Source organism: Schizosaccharomyces pombe, assembly GCF_000002945.2.
Source record: "Schizosaccharomyces pombe strain 972h- genome assembly, chromosome: I".
NCBI lineage: Eukaryota > Fungi > Ascomycota > Schizosaccharomycetes > Schizosaccharomycetales > Schizosaccharomycetaceae > Schizosaccharomyces > Schizosaccharomyces pombe.
The window spans coordinates 776,147-790,152 of record NC_003424.3 but is presented as its reverse complement, the minus strand read 5'-3'; the positions used below and the strand labels follow the sequence as shown (position 1 = coordinate 790,152).

General features: G+C 34.4%; 6 protein-coding genes and 10 long non-coding RNA genes across 16 annotated transcripts; 7 read left to right on the top strand and 9 right to left on the bottom strand.

Annotated features, from left to right (window-relative positions):
• The first annotated feature begins 240 nt into the window (after positions 1–240).
• Positions 241–3,375, top strand: prz1 (calcineurin-responsive transcription factor Prz1). The gene has a single exon (NM_001018471.3). It carries the CDS (start codon positions 989–991, stop codon positions 3,032–3,034), a length of 2,046 nt encoding a protein of 681 aa, NP_593073.1. The 5' UTR covers positions 241–988; the 3' UTR covers positions 3,035–3,375.
• SPOM_SPNCRNA.2344 lies at positions 826–2,745 on the bottom strand. The gene has a single exon (NR_191712.1). It is a non-coding gene; the product is annotated as a non-coding RNA (long non-coding RNA).
• Positions 3,376–3,528: 153 nt separating the features above from the next.
• Positions 3,529–6,331, top strand: smp3 (alpha-1,2-mannosyltransferase). Its single transcript, NM_001018470.3, has 6 exons — positions 3,529–3,713; positions 3,754–3,879; positions 3,924–3,992; positions 4,091–4,257; positions 4,298–4,455; positions 4,521–6,331. Exons 1-6 carry the CDS (start codon positions 3,590–3,592, stop codon positions 5,476–5,478), a joined length of 1,602 nt encoding a protein of 533 aa, NP_593072.1. The 5' UTR covers positions 3,529–3,589; the 3' UTR covers positions 5,479–6,331.
• On the bottom strand, positions 3,807–4,228 carry SPOM_SPNCRNA.2343. The gene has a single exon (NR_191711.1). It is a non-coding gene; the product is annotated as a non-coding RNA (long non-coding RNA).
• Positions 4,400–5,177, bottom strand: SPOM_SPNCRNA.2342. Its single transcript, NR_191710.1, has one exon. It is a non-coding gene; the product is annotated as a non-coding RNA (long non-coding RNA).
• SPOM_SPNCRNA.2341 lies at positions 5,292–5,717 on the bottom strand. The gene has a single exon (NR_191709.1). It is a non-coding gene; the product is annotated as a non-coding RNA (long non-coding RNA).
• SPOM_SPNCRNA.2340 lies at positions 5,770–6,183 on the bottom strand. The gene has a single exon (NR_191708.1). It is a non-coding gene; the product is annotated as a non-coding RNA (long non-coding RNA).
• Positions 6,332–6,733: 402 nt separating the features above from the next.
• gos1 (SNARE protein Gos1) lies at positions 6,734–8,792 on the bottom strand. Its single transcript, NM_001018468.3, has one exon. It carries the CDS (start codon positions 8,664–8,666, stop codon positions 8,118–8,120), a length of 549 nt encoding a protein of 182 aa, NP_593070.1. The 5' UTR covers positions 8,667–8,792; the 3' UTR covers positions 6,734–8,117.
• On the top strand, positions 6,882–8,806 carry atp10 (F1-F0 ATPase assembly protein). The gene is made up of 3 exons (NM_001018469.3): positions 6,882–7,350; positions 7,449–7,715; positions 7,817–8,806. The coding sequence occupies exons 1-3, from the start codon at positions 7,009–7,011 to the stop codon at positions 8,009–8,011; spliced, it is 804 nt and encodes a 267-aa protein (NP_593071.1). The 5' UTR covers positions 6,882–7,008; the 3' UTR covers positions 8,012–8,806.
• An 11-nt stretch (positions 8,807–8,817) lies between these two features.
• SPOM_SPNCRNA.683 lies at positions 8,818–11,348 on the top strand. The gene has a single exon (NR_151050.1). It is a non-coding gene; the product is annotated as a non-coding RNA (long non-coding RNA).
• SPOM_SPAC4G8.09 (leucine--tRNA (Leu) ligase) lies at positions 8,829–11,753 on the bottom strand. Its single transcript, NM_001018467.3, has one exon. It carries the CDS (start codon positions 11,619–11,621, stop codon positions 8,997–8,999), a length of 2,625 nt encoding a protein of 874 aa, NP_593069.1. The 5' UTR covers positions 11,622–11,753; the 3' UTR covers positions 8,829–8,996.
• On the bottom strand, positions 11,655–12,971 carry SPOM_SPAC4G8.08 (mitochondrial iron ion transporter). Its single transcript, NM_001018466.3, has 3 exons — positions 12,866–12,971; positions 12,422–12,815; positions 11,655–12,262 (listed from the first exon to the last, which is right to left on the bottom strand). The coding sequence occupies exons 1-3, from the start codon at positions 12,892–12,894 to the stop codon at positions 11,870–11,872; spliced, it is 816 nt and encodes a 271-aa protein (NP_593068.1). The 5' UTR covers positions 12,895–12,971; the 3' UTR covers positions 11,655–11,869.
• SPOM_SPNCRNA.682 lies at positions 11,779–12,353 on the top strand. Its single transcript, NR_151049.1, has one exon. It is a non-coding gene; the product is annotated as a non-coding RNA (long non-coding RNA).
• SPOM_SPNCRNA.2339 lies at positions 12,630–13,489 on the top strand. Its single transcript, NR_191707.1, has one exon. It is a non-coding gene; the product is annotated as a non-coding RNA (long non-coding RNA).
• SPOM_SPNCRNA.159 lies at positions 12,910–13,969 on the bottom strand. Its single transcript, NR_151048.1, has one exon. It is a non-coding gene; the product is annotated as a non-coding RNA, possible alternative UTR (long non-coding RNA).
• On the top strand, positions 13,621–13,971 carry SPOM_SPNCRNA.2338. The gene has a single exon (NR_191706.1). It is a non-coding gene; the product is annotated as a non-coding RNA (long non-coding RNA).
• Positions 13,972–14,006: the final 35 nt, after the last annotated feature.

Here is a 14,006-nt window from a genome sequence, read left to right as displayed (position 1 = left end):
CCCTTTAGTAAGTCCAGTAAATTTTCAATAGAAAATTGGATGAATATCCTTCAAAAACCAATTTTTTTTCATTTCTGGAACTCCTTAACTGGGATCCTTTGTATATGGAAATTTATTATATTTTGTTTTTAATTTGTTTAGCAAACTGTTCTTTAGCATCCTGCTGCTTCATACTAACTTCAAGTTTAAACTGCGTGTTACTTAAAATTCGTTACCCGATCACGTCTTGTGCAATCCTTTACCACTACATCGCAGAAATATCTTGATGATTTAGCAATTCATCCGTTGTAAATATATAATCTGCTGGCCATTTATTAAACTATCATTTTTTTTTCTGTGAAAATCAAAGCGTTTAGCTGACGCTGTAGTATATTGAGGCTATTCTGTTTTTTTTCATGTCGAGTTAGCGATTTGCGCTTGTATACTTGTCTACCTAATTTTGCAATTTTTCCTAATCGTTAAAGGGTTTTCTCTTGTGCTGTCCTTTAGGTTACTTCCTCATTTCGATCTGTGAAAATCTCATTTGTCGCACTCTCTCCTCTCATTTGTATTGCTTAATGCCCTTTTTGACGTTGCTTAGCTAACAATTATATTGTACTAACCATCAATCTTCTCAGACTTTTATCCTGCGCATTATTCCAAAATACAAAATTTTGTATCAAGAAATTCTGTCGTTATCTGATCAAATCCTGTGAAGCACTGGATTAACTTTGACGACCTCAAGTCTTAATTTTTTCGTTTATTAAACGATACTTTTGGTAATTAATTATTCATTCCACTAATAAATTTCACACCCTTGGTGTTGCTGGTTTATCCAATTTATTACTACAAACCAGCTTTACTCTACTATTCGGTCAAAAAATTCACGTTATAGGCTTTTTGAAAAATAATTTGTCTAACCATTCAATTAAAGAGAGTTGGTGAGTCTTCAGACAATATTTTTGAGAGCGTACCGTTCCAAAAGTTAATTATTTGATGAATTTCATCGATGGAGCGTCAAAGGTCAGAAGAAGCGAATCGTAGATTCAAAGACTTGAATCCTTCTTCTTTATACGATAACCTTTCAAAGCCGGATCTTGGAGGCTCTAGCGAGTTGCATACGTACATGAATGACACTTCGCTTGCTGATATCCCCCTTTTTGAGGATACTCTTGCGTCTGAAGTTTCTTCTTCTTTAATTTCCAATCCTTCTAAAAATAATATTCAGCACCTCCATCCCAACACCTCCGAGCCTTTTAAAACGTCTTCAAAATCCGATGAATATGATTCTTATCCTCGAACCGGGAATGTACCTACTTTTTCATTTACAGAACTGAACGATACTTCAGTCAGTGGCTTCGGTAGTCAAGCGGTATTTGAAAACTCCGTTAGCCCTTTAAGTAATCCATCAAATAGTCCGCAAGCATTTGACTTGACTCAAGGTTCGAGTTCTACTCATAACGCCAACGACTTTACTGTTAACAATGTTGGCTCAAGACGACAATCCATTTATGAGTTTAATATTGGTATTCCGTCTTCAAATATCGATTCTTCTCAGTTCTTACCAGTTTCACGTGCAATTGCGGCTTCTGAAATTTCTCCATCTTCATCGCCTCAGCTATTAACATCCTTCCTTCCCTCAGGATCTGTTTCAAATCCGAGTTCTCCATATTTACAAGGTTCTGTTGGTGCTCTGTATGAAGCCGATGCTTTTAATTTTGTTGATGTAATGTCACAGGCATCTGGAACTGAAGTTGATTCAGAGAGATTTCCTTCTGTTGATTTTGAAGATCCATCTTTATTGATGGAGAATCAACAAAATATTACCGGAACCGGTTCTTTTGCTGACTACCTTCAACCACCTTCTTCCGGGAGCCTGGGGGCCTTTACGAACGCGTCTCCTGGTGAAAGCAACACTGGTATAGATTTTGATACGGATAATACCAATTTGAATCCTTCCGTTGATTTATTGTCTAACCATTCCACACCTTCTTTCATATTTGAGAACAGTCCTTCCGCTGAATTTTCTCACCAGTCATCCCCATATCTTGTTCCAAACTCCGGAAGGACTTTAAACAGCGAAAATGCTAGAGAATCTACTATTCGTTCTGTAAATTCTCCTTTTTCTGAGGACCATGCAGATGCCTCTTTAACAACACACGTTTTTGACCCTATTTCTCCTACCGCTTTAAGCAATTCCGTTTTGAATTATGATTCAAACAACTTTTCGGGTACCCCACAAATTAATGTAGTACCTTCATCTCCTTCCAAATCCCAATCTGGACCTAGTTTGCCAGCAAATCCTCTTCTTCAAACAGACATTAGTATCACTTATAGCCAGTCTGCATCTCCAGTATCTGGTCAACCTGCTATGAATGAAAATTCTTATGACTTACAAAACGCTAATCTTTGTGCTCCTGAAATGTCACCCACATATACGGCTCGTCATCGATCAAATAGTGCTGGCTCACGATTTGATGCTTATGAGCCCATACCTCAATTATATACTCACTTTTCACATTCTTCTGAATGTCTATCTGTTAACCAAGATACCGAACTGCTGGGAAAAATAGAGAATGATAATTCTAAGTCGAACGATTATTTGTCAGTTAGAAATACTCGTCCTCGAAGTCGATCATTGAATTCGCTAGTAGGAAACAAATCGGAAAATTCGTCTTCGTCTAAAGCAAAGTCAGAGTCTAAGTCTCAAGGAAATTACGTTTGTACATTTGCTGGTTGCAATAAGCGTTTTACTAGGGCTTATAATTTGAAAAGTCATATGAATACACATACAAATTACCGTCCCTTTCAATGTTCGATTTGTAAGAAATCATTTGCTAGACAGCATGATAAACGGAGACATGAGCAGTTACACACTGGCATTAAAGCCTTTGCATGTGTCACTTGCAATCAGAGGTTTGCTCGCATGGATGCACTTAACCGACATTATAAAAGTGAAGTTGGACAAAATTGTCTTCGCACGGCCACAGAACGAGGAATTCAAGTTCCGCCATCCAGAAAGACAGCAGTGGCCTCGACAAGCAAACAAAAATGATGTTTTAATTTCCAAAGCAAGACATTTTGCTTGCACCTGTGATTAATGGGTGTCTAACTATATTTCCTTTTGCAATGTGATGCAAGTATTTGCACAGTTTTGCATTTAGGGTTTTGTATTATTTTTTATCTTTGATGTTACGTTTGGCTTCGTTTATAGTTTATTAACTTTTTGCCCTTTTTAAAGAGAGTTGACATTGTTTATACTTAGTGATTGATTTTACCCCATCGTTGATCCAAAATACGGCTTTTAATATTAGATTTGTTTAAAATTAATTATGTTTTGGGTATTGAGTTAGATTAATTTAAAATGTAATAAGACCTGCAATTCTTCTAGTACAATTATTTTACTGAAACATTAGTTTAACGTATACTTTTTGTATGCTTCGTGTATTCTTAAACATATACCCGTCGACCAAGAGTTGTTTACATTTTCGCTTAGCAAACCTTTTTCATAACAAACATATATAGTTCGGAATATCTCGTTATATCTTCATCGTGTAATCCATTGCACACTGAAGCAATAAATCCCGTGCTTTATCCATTGAGATTAAGGATGTTTAAAAACCGTAAATATGCTATAATTTATACTTTTCTCCTAATTTTACGCTTTTGGTTTTCGCAAGGCAGCTCATACATACATCCGGATGAGCATTTACAATCGTTTCAAATATTCGCAAGTATATTACAATTCTTCAACAATTTATGACTAATATAAAGATAAATTATTTGGCTGGAAAGTGGAACTTCCATGGGAATTTACTACTAAAAAACCAATTCGGTCTGTAGTTCCTTTGAATGTGATGCTTTTACCTATTTTCTTGCTTTGCCGGTGTATTTGCAAATGTAAGTGTATTTTAAATTGAACGAAATTCTTACATATCCAAAAGCGAACTGCTCTCCGTATCCTATTTTGTTGTTCACTAGACTCTATATGTGTTTGATCTCTTTGTTAATAGGTATGTACATTGGCGAATATTAAGCTCTGATAAATTTGGAATTTATTTCAGAATTTACTACAAACCTTATTTCCTCCTTCCTTGACTAATTTTGGCAGATTTGAGTATTTGGAACATCGTACCTTTGAACGCAAGATGGAGTGCATTGCTTTTATATTCCTCATCCTTCATGGCTACTACATTTCAAACACATACTTTTACAAACTCAATTGAAACGATTTTCTTTTTTTTAACTATACTATTTCTTTCGAAGTTGAATAGTGTGGTAAGTTAATAGCTGGCAACTCTTAACTAACAAGAATCAGCCATTAAACAAGAAAATTAGTTATTTATATACATTTTTGCTTGCAATTGTTAGTGTATTAGGATTTTTCACAAGAATCACTTTTTTAGCTTTTGTGATCGCCCCCTATATCTATTTTTCTGTTCGATGTTTTAAAAAGAACGTGAACAATCCGAAAGAGTAAGTGATTTTGATTTTTAAATTGAATTAAAAATATATTATGGAATAAACACTAACTGGATTAGCATCTTTTTGCACTTATGTATTTTTGTTTCAGTTTCTTTTGCAACTGTCTTAGCATGCATCCTCGAGGACTACAAGTTTTATGGGGTGTTTGTGATAACATTTTGGAATAATTTAAAATACAATTCTCAAATCGAAAATTTGTCACAGCACGGATTGCACTCAAGATTAACACATTTTTTCACTAATATGCCACTCCTTTGTGGTCCTCTGATTTTTGTTCCAAAGCTTTGGGACGTTCGAAAACCTGCAACTTGGTTATGGCTTCTCCCCGTTTTCATACTATCCCTGTTTCCTCACCAAGAGCCCAGGTTTTTGCTACCCGCAGCCTCTATTTTTATAGTGAACTCTGGATGTCTAGTTCGTTCATATTGGATCAAATTTTTATTTGTAATGTATGCAGTTGTTTTGGCAGTTTTCTTCGGCATAATGCATCAAAATGGTGTTATCCCTGCGGTTTTGGAAGTAAAAAATATTATCGAACAGAGAAATGTAACAACCATGGAAAATTGTAATTTGTATTTTAATCCGGAAATGCCCACGACTATTTATTTTTGGAAGATTTATAGTGCTCCGACTTGGATGCTTGCTCGTCCAAAATTTAGCCAAATTAATACCTCTCATCTTTATAACTACTCCACAAAACAAATGATATCAAAATTTTGGGAGACTTACTATGAAGAGGTTAAAGTCGTCAATTTGCCTGAAGAAAACACAACCGAGTTTCAAGCATCCACTTTATTAGTGTGTCCTGTTGCTATGCTACAAACAAGCAGTTATCTTCAAAATTTGACTATGCTGCATTACATCCCTTATCACGTTGATTTAGATGACACTGATGAGTTACCCCTAGCAGAATTGATTATGAATCATGGAATTGGAATTTTCACCGCTAAGGAGATTTGTGAGAATAACACTATTACTAATGAGTTACCAACGGTATTGAGAAGTGTGGGATAGCAACATAAAAAAATCATTTTGCCTCGTTGTGTACTCTTAAGATTGAGATTCGCTCGTCATGCTACATTTTAATACTGCAGCAATTGCGATTAGAAGTTACCGTTTTCTTGAAATGTTTCGTATCCTTATTGTTAATCCTTCTTTATTGTTTTAAGGGTCAGAAAGTTCAATACTTAACTTTTATTAAGTAAACTGATCTAATTGTTAAATTCATTGGCATTTGTTTAATTTTTTTTCTAATATATTTGGGTTTTAATTTTAATTTATTTATGAAAAGCTGAGAGAATATTTAGTTCACTAAATCTTTCGCGGTTATTTAATCGCGAAGCTTGCATTCGTTCGATGAATGATGATTAATTGTTATATGTTGATTCTATTGATCATATTGTTGTCTATTTTCTTCAGCACAACACTGTTAATCGCCTGTTCCGATCCGATCTATGACAAAACTTAGCTGATTGAGTCTTCAACTTGTCATATTCAATTCTAACCAATTTTGTTAATAATAAAATAGTACTGACTCATCCCGATATGTTCAATGTGCTTATATCATACATAACATAACGTATTAACACAGATTGGGAGCCATTTGAATTCGTTTTACGCAAACAACGACTATATTAGCTTACATACGCCAATATACTAATACTAGTTCAACGATTTATTTGTTGACGGAGAATTATTGCGCACTTAGTTATTTTTTTGTATCACTAACTACTTTAGTAGGTTCACTTTCATAAGTGGTCAACCCCCCCACATAGTACTTGAGGTAGTAGACGAAGTCATAATTGCTATTCAAGTGAGTAATGTCTTAAAGAGAATATGGACCCCCCATTAGTACTTTCTAACCCACTTGGAAATTGAAATTGCTTTGATTTTTAAGCATTATGAATTAATATAATATTAATGCGTATTAGCTTATATAAACGATTACTAAATTATATTCTCATAGTTTTTCATGCATCTACATAAACAGTCGGCAGGGACGTAAAAAGCTACTCTTTTAACTATGATTTTGTATTGTAGTACATTAAGAAGGGTAAGTAAGGTCTTTATATTGTAATCTCTACGCCCTGGTTGACAGCTGTTTTAATAAGCTAGAATTTTTCGCTAAATGAGTTTGCTTTAAACATTGAATTAATTAGAAAGGTTTGTATTGTTCATTATCTCAGCATTCCATTTCCTATCCTTACATGCACGTTCAATGTAAGTTGAAAAGATAGTATTCAATGAAAGATTCGCAATCCAATGAAAAGCCAATTTTAGTCTTGAATTATATTACAATGAAATTAAAAGGAGAAAACCTTTATCGTAGATATATACTAATGTCCAAAAACAAATTAAAAAACCAAAATGAAAATTAAGATATGAATTTTTAACGTCAGAGTACTTCCACCTGTAACAACAGCTCCTTTCTGCTATACCTATCTATTGAAGTTTATAATAATAATTAAGTTCATCCTTGCGTTTCTTAAATCGCATAATAAATTAAAGATTATTTCCCCTTTAATCTACCTATAATTGGTAAACATGGCATATAATTATTTAAAAAATTTAGTCATTCCGAGGTTGATTGTTAAGCATCAGTTCAAGTTGCGTTCTTTTAGCACCAAAAGTCTCAATGATACAAAAGAAAAAGCCCCATCTGCTCTCATTCCAGTAGGTTTACTGGTAAAACCGACGATGCTTTCTGAAGTCCAAAAGCCAACATTATGGGAAAAACTTACCAAACCCGCGAGTACATCTTCTCCTGAGCAAAGACAGAAGGAGCTGCTGAATGAAATGAAGAGATCAACTATTCAAGATTTCAACGAAGTTCGTCGATTTAATGGTAAGCTGTTTTACAGTCCTCCAAGATTATTTAAGGAGAAGGTATGAACAATTGGTTAAAAGTAATATTCATTTCTGGAAATTTCAAATAAGAATGAAAAAAAATTAGTTTATTGCTTAAAAATATTGACACGTTTTAGAGCGCCTTATGGATGTACAACTTTCATGGGAAGTCATTACGAAATCAGTACAAAGAGCTATATAAAGATTGGCAAGGCTCGCCCTTTTTCTTTGCATTATTTAGCAACGCGTTTGGAGAAAACCAATGTAGGAATTGGATTCAACATCTAGCTCCATTTGATTATCTGCCAGTTCGTTATGCAAATGTTCAATCCAATCTAATAAAATATTGGCTACAGAAGATATTTATAGGAAAAGTTAAAAGATCAATACCAGAAAAGTGCTGGGTAAGTAGACGCATTATTTGTCCAAGCTGCTCACAAGTTTGTTCGCTTGATAAGATAGATTTATTTACTTCCAAAATTTATAACCTTTTGCTAACTAGCAGAATGAATATATTACAGCATACGACAATAAGTTCAGTTTCCCAGAAATAGGATGGAACAACAAACTTGTTGGAAATGTGTATTTAATTGACGATTCCTGCAAAATTCGCTGGCTTGGAACCGGTGATCCAACTAATGTCGAAATTGAAAACCTGAAGACAGCGATTAAGTTTTTGGTAAATAAAAACGTTGGTTAAAAGTAAAAGGACTTTTATATTATTTCATCTTAATTAAACCTTTATGACATATTCATAACTTTGGCGGGATCAATGCCCTTCATAAACGTTTCATAAAACATGCAACTTAATGAAAAAAAAGGAACAAAAGCATCAAGACAGATATGAGTAAAGCTAAAATGATAGAATCACGTCTTCGACGGATCGAGGTTTTCCTTAATATTTGATTAATAAAAGGGATTGACATGGCCGCCCCGTTTATGCGATTGGTCACATTTCCTAAGACGCTATTTTGGTAATCAAAGTCTTCCCTCGTAGCATAAGCTCTTTCAAGAAGCTCATTAGTGCCTCTAATAGAATTGTCTAAAGAGTTTGCCTCTTGCATTTCTAAAAAGTTTTGTGCATCTCGTAATTCTTCAGGAGATAGAACTTCCTGTTTCGCATCATATTTTTTCAAAACGCCATTAAGAAGTTGCTCATCTCGTTTTAGTCTTTCAAAATGTGATTTGATAGTAGCCATTGAATGCGAGTCATTTTCGTCAGCTGAAGAGTTGGCTTCTTCAAGAAGCTTCCTTCTTTCCTCTAGCAGAATTTTAGCTTGGTTAGGATCACTGTGCAACGATCTTTGGAACTGAGACGCTTTTTTCACCGAATCTCTCAAAAGCATAGACTTCATGGCTAAAGAGATCTTCAAATTTTTATAAGAGAAAAATTAGTAGCTTAAGTTATGATTTTAAAACAAACGTTTCTCTTCTGTTGATTAATGTGGCTTTCAGATGACGTTCTTACTAGTATGTAGTTTAGAGAAGTATCCCACTACGTAGAGATTCCTAAATATACCAGTGATAGAAAAGCTATGCTACTAGAAAACATTGTGATATTAAGATAGGATATTTTTCATTCAAAATGAATTTTAAGCATTAAATTAACTACGCAACCAACATTGCATTGTTATGGTAAATATCAAAATTATTTTGAAACATGAAGCTCGTGTCTCAACCAACTTTCAGTCGGTGACTAAACTGATGATTTTTTGTTTCACAAAAGATTTTAAAACTTTTTTATTAGAGAGCCAACGTTTCCCATCATTCGTCTCAAGCACAAAATTTAGTATTTCATTTTCATCATTGAGTTTGGGCATTTCAATCTTAAATCTCACCTTACCATTAATTTGGACAGGAATAGTAACGGGCTCCTCCATATTCTCCTTTTTATTTTTGGAAATGGGCCAGTTAGAGTAAACGGAAGAATTATGTCCTAGCAGCAACCAACACTCACTTGAAAAACAAGGTATTATTGGAGCAATACATTTCACAAGCACTTCCAAAGATGCTTTAATTGTTCCGATATTGACTTTGTTATTTTTTAAAGCATCTGCTATATTATTAGTCAATTTCATGGCGTCAGAAATTACTAAATTGAGAGAAAATACATTTTCATAATGAGCAGAACATTGTGAAATAAATTCATTATATTGTGATTCGAGTTTCCTGCTATTGTGATCGTCGACAATAGTTAACTTCGTTTGTCTCATCGCATCAGACATTTTTTTCTCACGTTCCAATAACTGATGAACACAATTCCATATTTTGGTTAACCACCGTTTTGTTCCCATTATTGCATTTTCATTCCAAAGGAGTACGCCTTCCACTGGAGCTGAAAATATTATGTAAGCTCTAATAATGTCTGAGCCATATTTTTGAATAGTACGTATCGGATCTACACCGTTATGCTTGCTTTTGCTCATTTTCTGGTAAGAAAGTTGAACTTTCTCTTTAGGATTACTGATTAGAAAATATTCGTCTCCAATTTTCTGGACTTCTTTTGGATTAAGTATTCGTTCATCCGACATCGTTGTATAAGTAAGACCATGAACCATCCCCTGAGTAATTAGTTGAGTAAATGGTTCATTTAAATATTTATCACCATTCCATAACCCAATATCCTTCATGAATTTTGAAAAAAACCTGGAATATAGAAGATGAAGTATTGAATGCTCAACGCCACCAATATAAATATCAACAGGCATCAAAGAGGACGCACTTGCTAAACCTACAGGAAGCTCCGAGTTTTTAGAATCCAAAAAACGAAAATAATACCATGATGAGTCTACAAATGTGTCCATAGTATCAGTTTCTCTTGTTGCTGGGCCATGACATTTCGGACAGGTTGTTTTCATCCATGTTTCTAGATTTGATAACGGCGAAGTACCTTTTTCATATATTTTATCAAGATCAGGCAACTTTACAGGAAGTTCAGATTCAGGGACTGGGACAGCACCACAGGTTTCGCAGTGAACCATTGGTATAGGAGTACCCCAAAATCTTTGTCTTGATATAAGCCAATCTTTGAGTCTATAATTTTTAACACGTTTGGCTAATTTCTTCTCTTCAAGGTAACTGACAATCTTTTGCTGAAGCATTTTTTGCTTGATATCCATTAAATTCGAAGAATCATGATGATTCAAAAGTTCTTTTCCCTCATTTGTAAAATATGAACCTATACAACTTTCTTTAGAAAATATTATGTTATTACGCTTAGCAAACTCAAAATCTCGGCGGTCGTGAATAGGTGCGCCCATAACGGCGCCAGTACCATAACAGTCCAAAACGTAAGGAGCATAAAATATTGGTAAAGCTTTGCCAGTTACTGGATTTTTTGCAAAGCACGGGAGCTGATATCCTTTGTCTAGTAAGGATTCATTGCGAAGATGTTCTGCCAACGAAGGATCCTTTTGGGATTCTAGTAAAACAAGTTTATGGTTTTTTGAAAGAGCTATAAAACTAACATCTATTATTGTTTCAGGTTTAGTAGTGAAAACTGTAAGAGTTTCTTTATCGTTTAGCAAAGGAAAAGATATTTCAAAACCCGTAGTTCGACCAATCCAATTGCGCTGCATCTTCTTTACTTTGTCAGGCCATTTTGGTAATGTTTCAAGGTCATCGAGCAGCTGATCTGAATAGTCTGAAATTTTTAGAAACCATTGTCGAAGATTTTTCTTTTCTACTATGGCACCGCTCCTCCAGGACCTCCCATGTGAATCAACTTGCTCGTTGGCAAGGACTGTGCAATCAACTGGATCCCAGTTTACAGTGGCCTCTGCTTGGTACGCCAATCCCTTATGAAACATTTGAAGGAAAAGATATTGTGACCATTTGTAATAATCTGGATTACAGGTTGAAATCTCTCGGTCCCAATCAAAATAAATATTCATATGGTAAGTTTGTTCTTTCATTTTTTTTATGTTCTCATACGTCCAAGAACTAGCTGATATCCCGTTCTCAATTGCAGCATTTTCAGCTGGTAAACCAAATGCATCCCAACCCATTGGATGAATGACTTTGTATCCTTTCATCCGATAATATCTCGATAGGATATCGGAAATAGTGTACACCCTAACATGTCCGATATGTAGTAAACCACTTGGATAAGGGAACATACTTAGTATATACTTCTTCTTTCCTTTGTCATTTTTGACGAACGGATAATGGGATTTCCAATATGACTTCCAATTTTCAGCAATTGCCAAGAAATCTGGATTGCTGTGTATGTTTTTATTAAATTTTAAAAAGTTGCATAACGAAGCTATTTTAGGTACTTTCCGACCATTAGTACCGACGGATTTCAACATTTCATGAAACGCAGTGGAAACAATGTCTTTAAACTCTTAAATATTTTAAACAGGTATCATTAAATCAATAAATACTTTAAATTATATTCATTTACCAAAATGTTTATCCAACGTTGGTGTTGTGTTTTTAGCGAATGCTACGATGGATGTTCTAATAAGAAACTAAACTTAAACGAGACGAAGGTTATTTCACGGTATAACAAAAATAAGGCATGCCATATGAAAAAAAAACATAGAAAAGGAATTTTTTAGTCGATGTCTTTACTTTTGAAAGATTCAAATACAGACATAGAGATCATGCCTGATGGCATAATATAACACATTCGCGTAAAAAGCCCACGAGTAAAGCCTTTAACTCCATGTTTTGAGAACAGAAGTTTGGCTATTTCCAAAATCCCCAGTTCCTTTTCAGCTTGGAGGCCGTATTCAGCTTTACGCATAGCTGATGAAGTAGCCACTTGGTATCGAGTTTTAACAATGTCAAGAGGGGTTGAGATAGTAGTAGCTACAACAGTACCTAAAGCTGAACATATTGGAGCAATTACTGAGATATCCCAATTGGATTGCTTTTGTAAGTACTTTTTCGATTCTTCATAGCATACCCACCAACTAACGGTGGTAGGCAGATAAATTGCGACTCCCTATAATTTAAGTTAGAAAGAGAATTAACAAAAGATTAATCAAAAATTTGATTAAGTCTATTTTTGTTTTTTAATTTCCCCCAAAGGCCGTAAAGCTTTAGATTGTTTAGATTCTCATTTAAAGAAAATTTAATAAATAAATAAAAAAGATTCACATACCATCCAATAGCCTCGATAAAACCCCTTTAAACCTTCTGACCGAGCAAGCGTGGATATTGTATTTATAACACTTCCTTTTTGAGATATCTGAGTTCGCGCCTTAATGACTTCCAGTGGAGTCCAAACAAAACTGCTGACTACTTCAGCTGTCATACCGCATATAGAGTATAAAATGGCACCTTCGCCGACGCTTGGTTTAAATCGTCGCTTTGCTTCAACATAAGTAGAAAGATAGAGACAAGTAGCCGGAGTAATTAAAGTCAAAGATATAGGTAACCCTCTGTAATAAGCCTTTAAAGGCATTGTCTTAAAAGAGAATTTTCCAATTGTTTGCTTATGAACAGTGATTGTATCAATTGGGTGACACAGAAGCCGACTTGCAACAGCACCTGCACTTTTTATCAATGTTAGTATGTTTTGGCAGGAACTCTAATTTAAATGTACCTAGCAGCCATGAGAGTTTGTACATCCATTTTCTTCCCTATATGGCAACATTCAAAACTTGGACTTTCCTAGAAAACAAAAGATGGGGATATCAGTGAAATTAAGTGGTTGCGTTACTGCAAGTCATGAAGCCTATAAGCGATCCATCAAGTTTAGAGGTCGCAGTGCAGTTGGATAATACGTTTTATATCAATAAATGAGATCAATATTTTTAATTCTTTAAAAATAAGTAAGTAAGCTTTTATGGATTGTGATATTTATACTACTGAATACCCATCGACATATGCTAAACTGAATAAATCACGATGAAACGCAAGGAATAAACGTTGTATATAGCAATAAATTTATTGGTGTGCTGTAGAATTTCAAATGCTTGTATCAATCAGTTTACATTCAAAAGCTAGCACGCATTCTGCGAAATGTTGTCATTTCTATAGACGAAAGAAACCCGTTTCTCTCCTAATCACCTCCATTAACATCAATTATTGAGTTATGACTTATTTTTTCGTTGTAACCTAACATTGCTTACCTTCTATATTTCACACAATTTCTGATTGTAATGTCTCGAGTTGAAAGTTGAATATTGTTATTAGTACTTTGTACCGATCAATGAAATTCAGCCTAGATTCTCTTGTTCTGTTTTCCGTGGATAATGAAATAATATTTCTATTTCCAAATTTCAAATACGCGTTGTACTTCCTAACTATTAGCAATTTTTAAATTGACTAAAAGCAACTGAAAAATCCACACTATTTCTTTCAAACCAGATAACTTCGATAACTTTCTACTCTATCAAAATTCAGTAACATGATCGTTTACGTTAAGTAAACAATTAACGTATTCCTATGAAACTGTGACTCAATTTCTTCATTTATCGAAATCTTAGTTTTAACGATATTCACGTAGTTGCTGTAGGTGAATGTAAACGCGTCTACCAAGGATAGTGTATACACAGTACAATTTGGTATTGCTCAGATGGTTGAAGCAGATGTCAGTAAATCTTTGTGTCTAGCTTTCTTTCAAAGCTCATTTAACTAATATCTGTCAAATCGTTCACATCTTCACTGCTCAAATATTTTTTTTTTACTTTTAGTTATCCTAAATTTTTCTCAACTAACAAGTTCACATTAACCATAATTTT

Excerpts from the sequence above, each read along its gene's own strand:
- SPOM_SPAC4G8.08 (NM_001018466.3), bottom strand. The coding sequence starts at position 12,894 with ATGGATGTACAAACTCTCATGGCTGCTAG. Across the intron at positions 12,816-12,865 it reads CAAACTCTCATGGCTGCTAG|TGCAGGTGCTGTTGCAAGTC; the intron begins GTACATTTAAAT and ends ATTGATAAAAAG. Across the intron at positions 12,263-12,421 it reads TTTATCGAGGCTATTGGATG|GGAGTCGCAATTTATCTGCC; the intron begins GTATGTGAATCT and ends CTTAAATTATAG.
- smp3 (NM_001018470.3), top strand. The coding sequence starts at position 3,590 with ATGTTTAAAAACCGTAAATATGCTATAATTTATACTTTTCTCCTAATT. Across the intron at positions 3,880-3,923 it reads TTGCCGGTGTATTTGCAAAT|CGAACTGCTCTCCGTATCCT; the intron begins GTAAGTGTATTT and ends CATATCCAAAAG. Across the intron at positions 4,258-4,297 it reads TTTCGAAGTTGAATAGTGTG|CCATTAAACAAGAAAATTAG; the intron begins GTAAGTTAATAG and ends AACAAGAATCAG.
- prz1 (NM_001018471.3), top strand. The coding sequence starts at position 989 with ATGGAGCGTCAAAGGTCAGAAGAAGCGAATCGTAGATTCAAAGACTTG.
- atp10 (NM_001018469.3), top strand. The coding sequence starts at position 7,009 with ATGGCATATAATTATTTAAAAAATTTAGTCATTCCGAGGTTGATTGTT. Across the intron at positions 7,351-7,448 it reads CAAGATTATTTAAGGAGAAG|AGCGCCTTATGGATGTACAA; the intron begins GTATGAACAATT and ends GACACGTTTTAG. Across the intron at positions 7,716-7,816 it reads CAATACCAGAAAAGTGCTGG|AATGAATATATTACAGCATA; the intron begins GTAAGTAGACGC and ends GCTAACTAGCAG.
- gos1 (NM_001018468.3), bottom strand. The coding sequence starts at position 8,666 with ATGAAGTCTATGCTTTTGAGAGATTCGGTGAAAAAAGCGTCTCAGTTC.
- SPOM_SPAC4G8.09 (NM_001018467.3), bottom strand. The coding sequence starts at position 11,621 with ATGTTGAAATCCGTCGGTACTAATGGTCGGAAAGTACCTAAAATAGCT.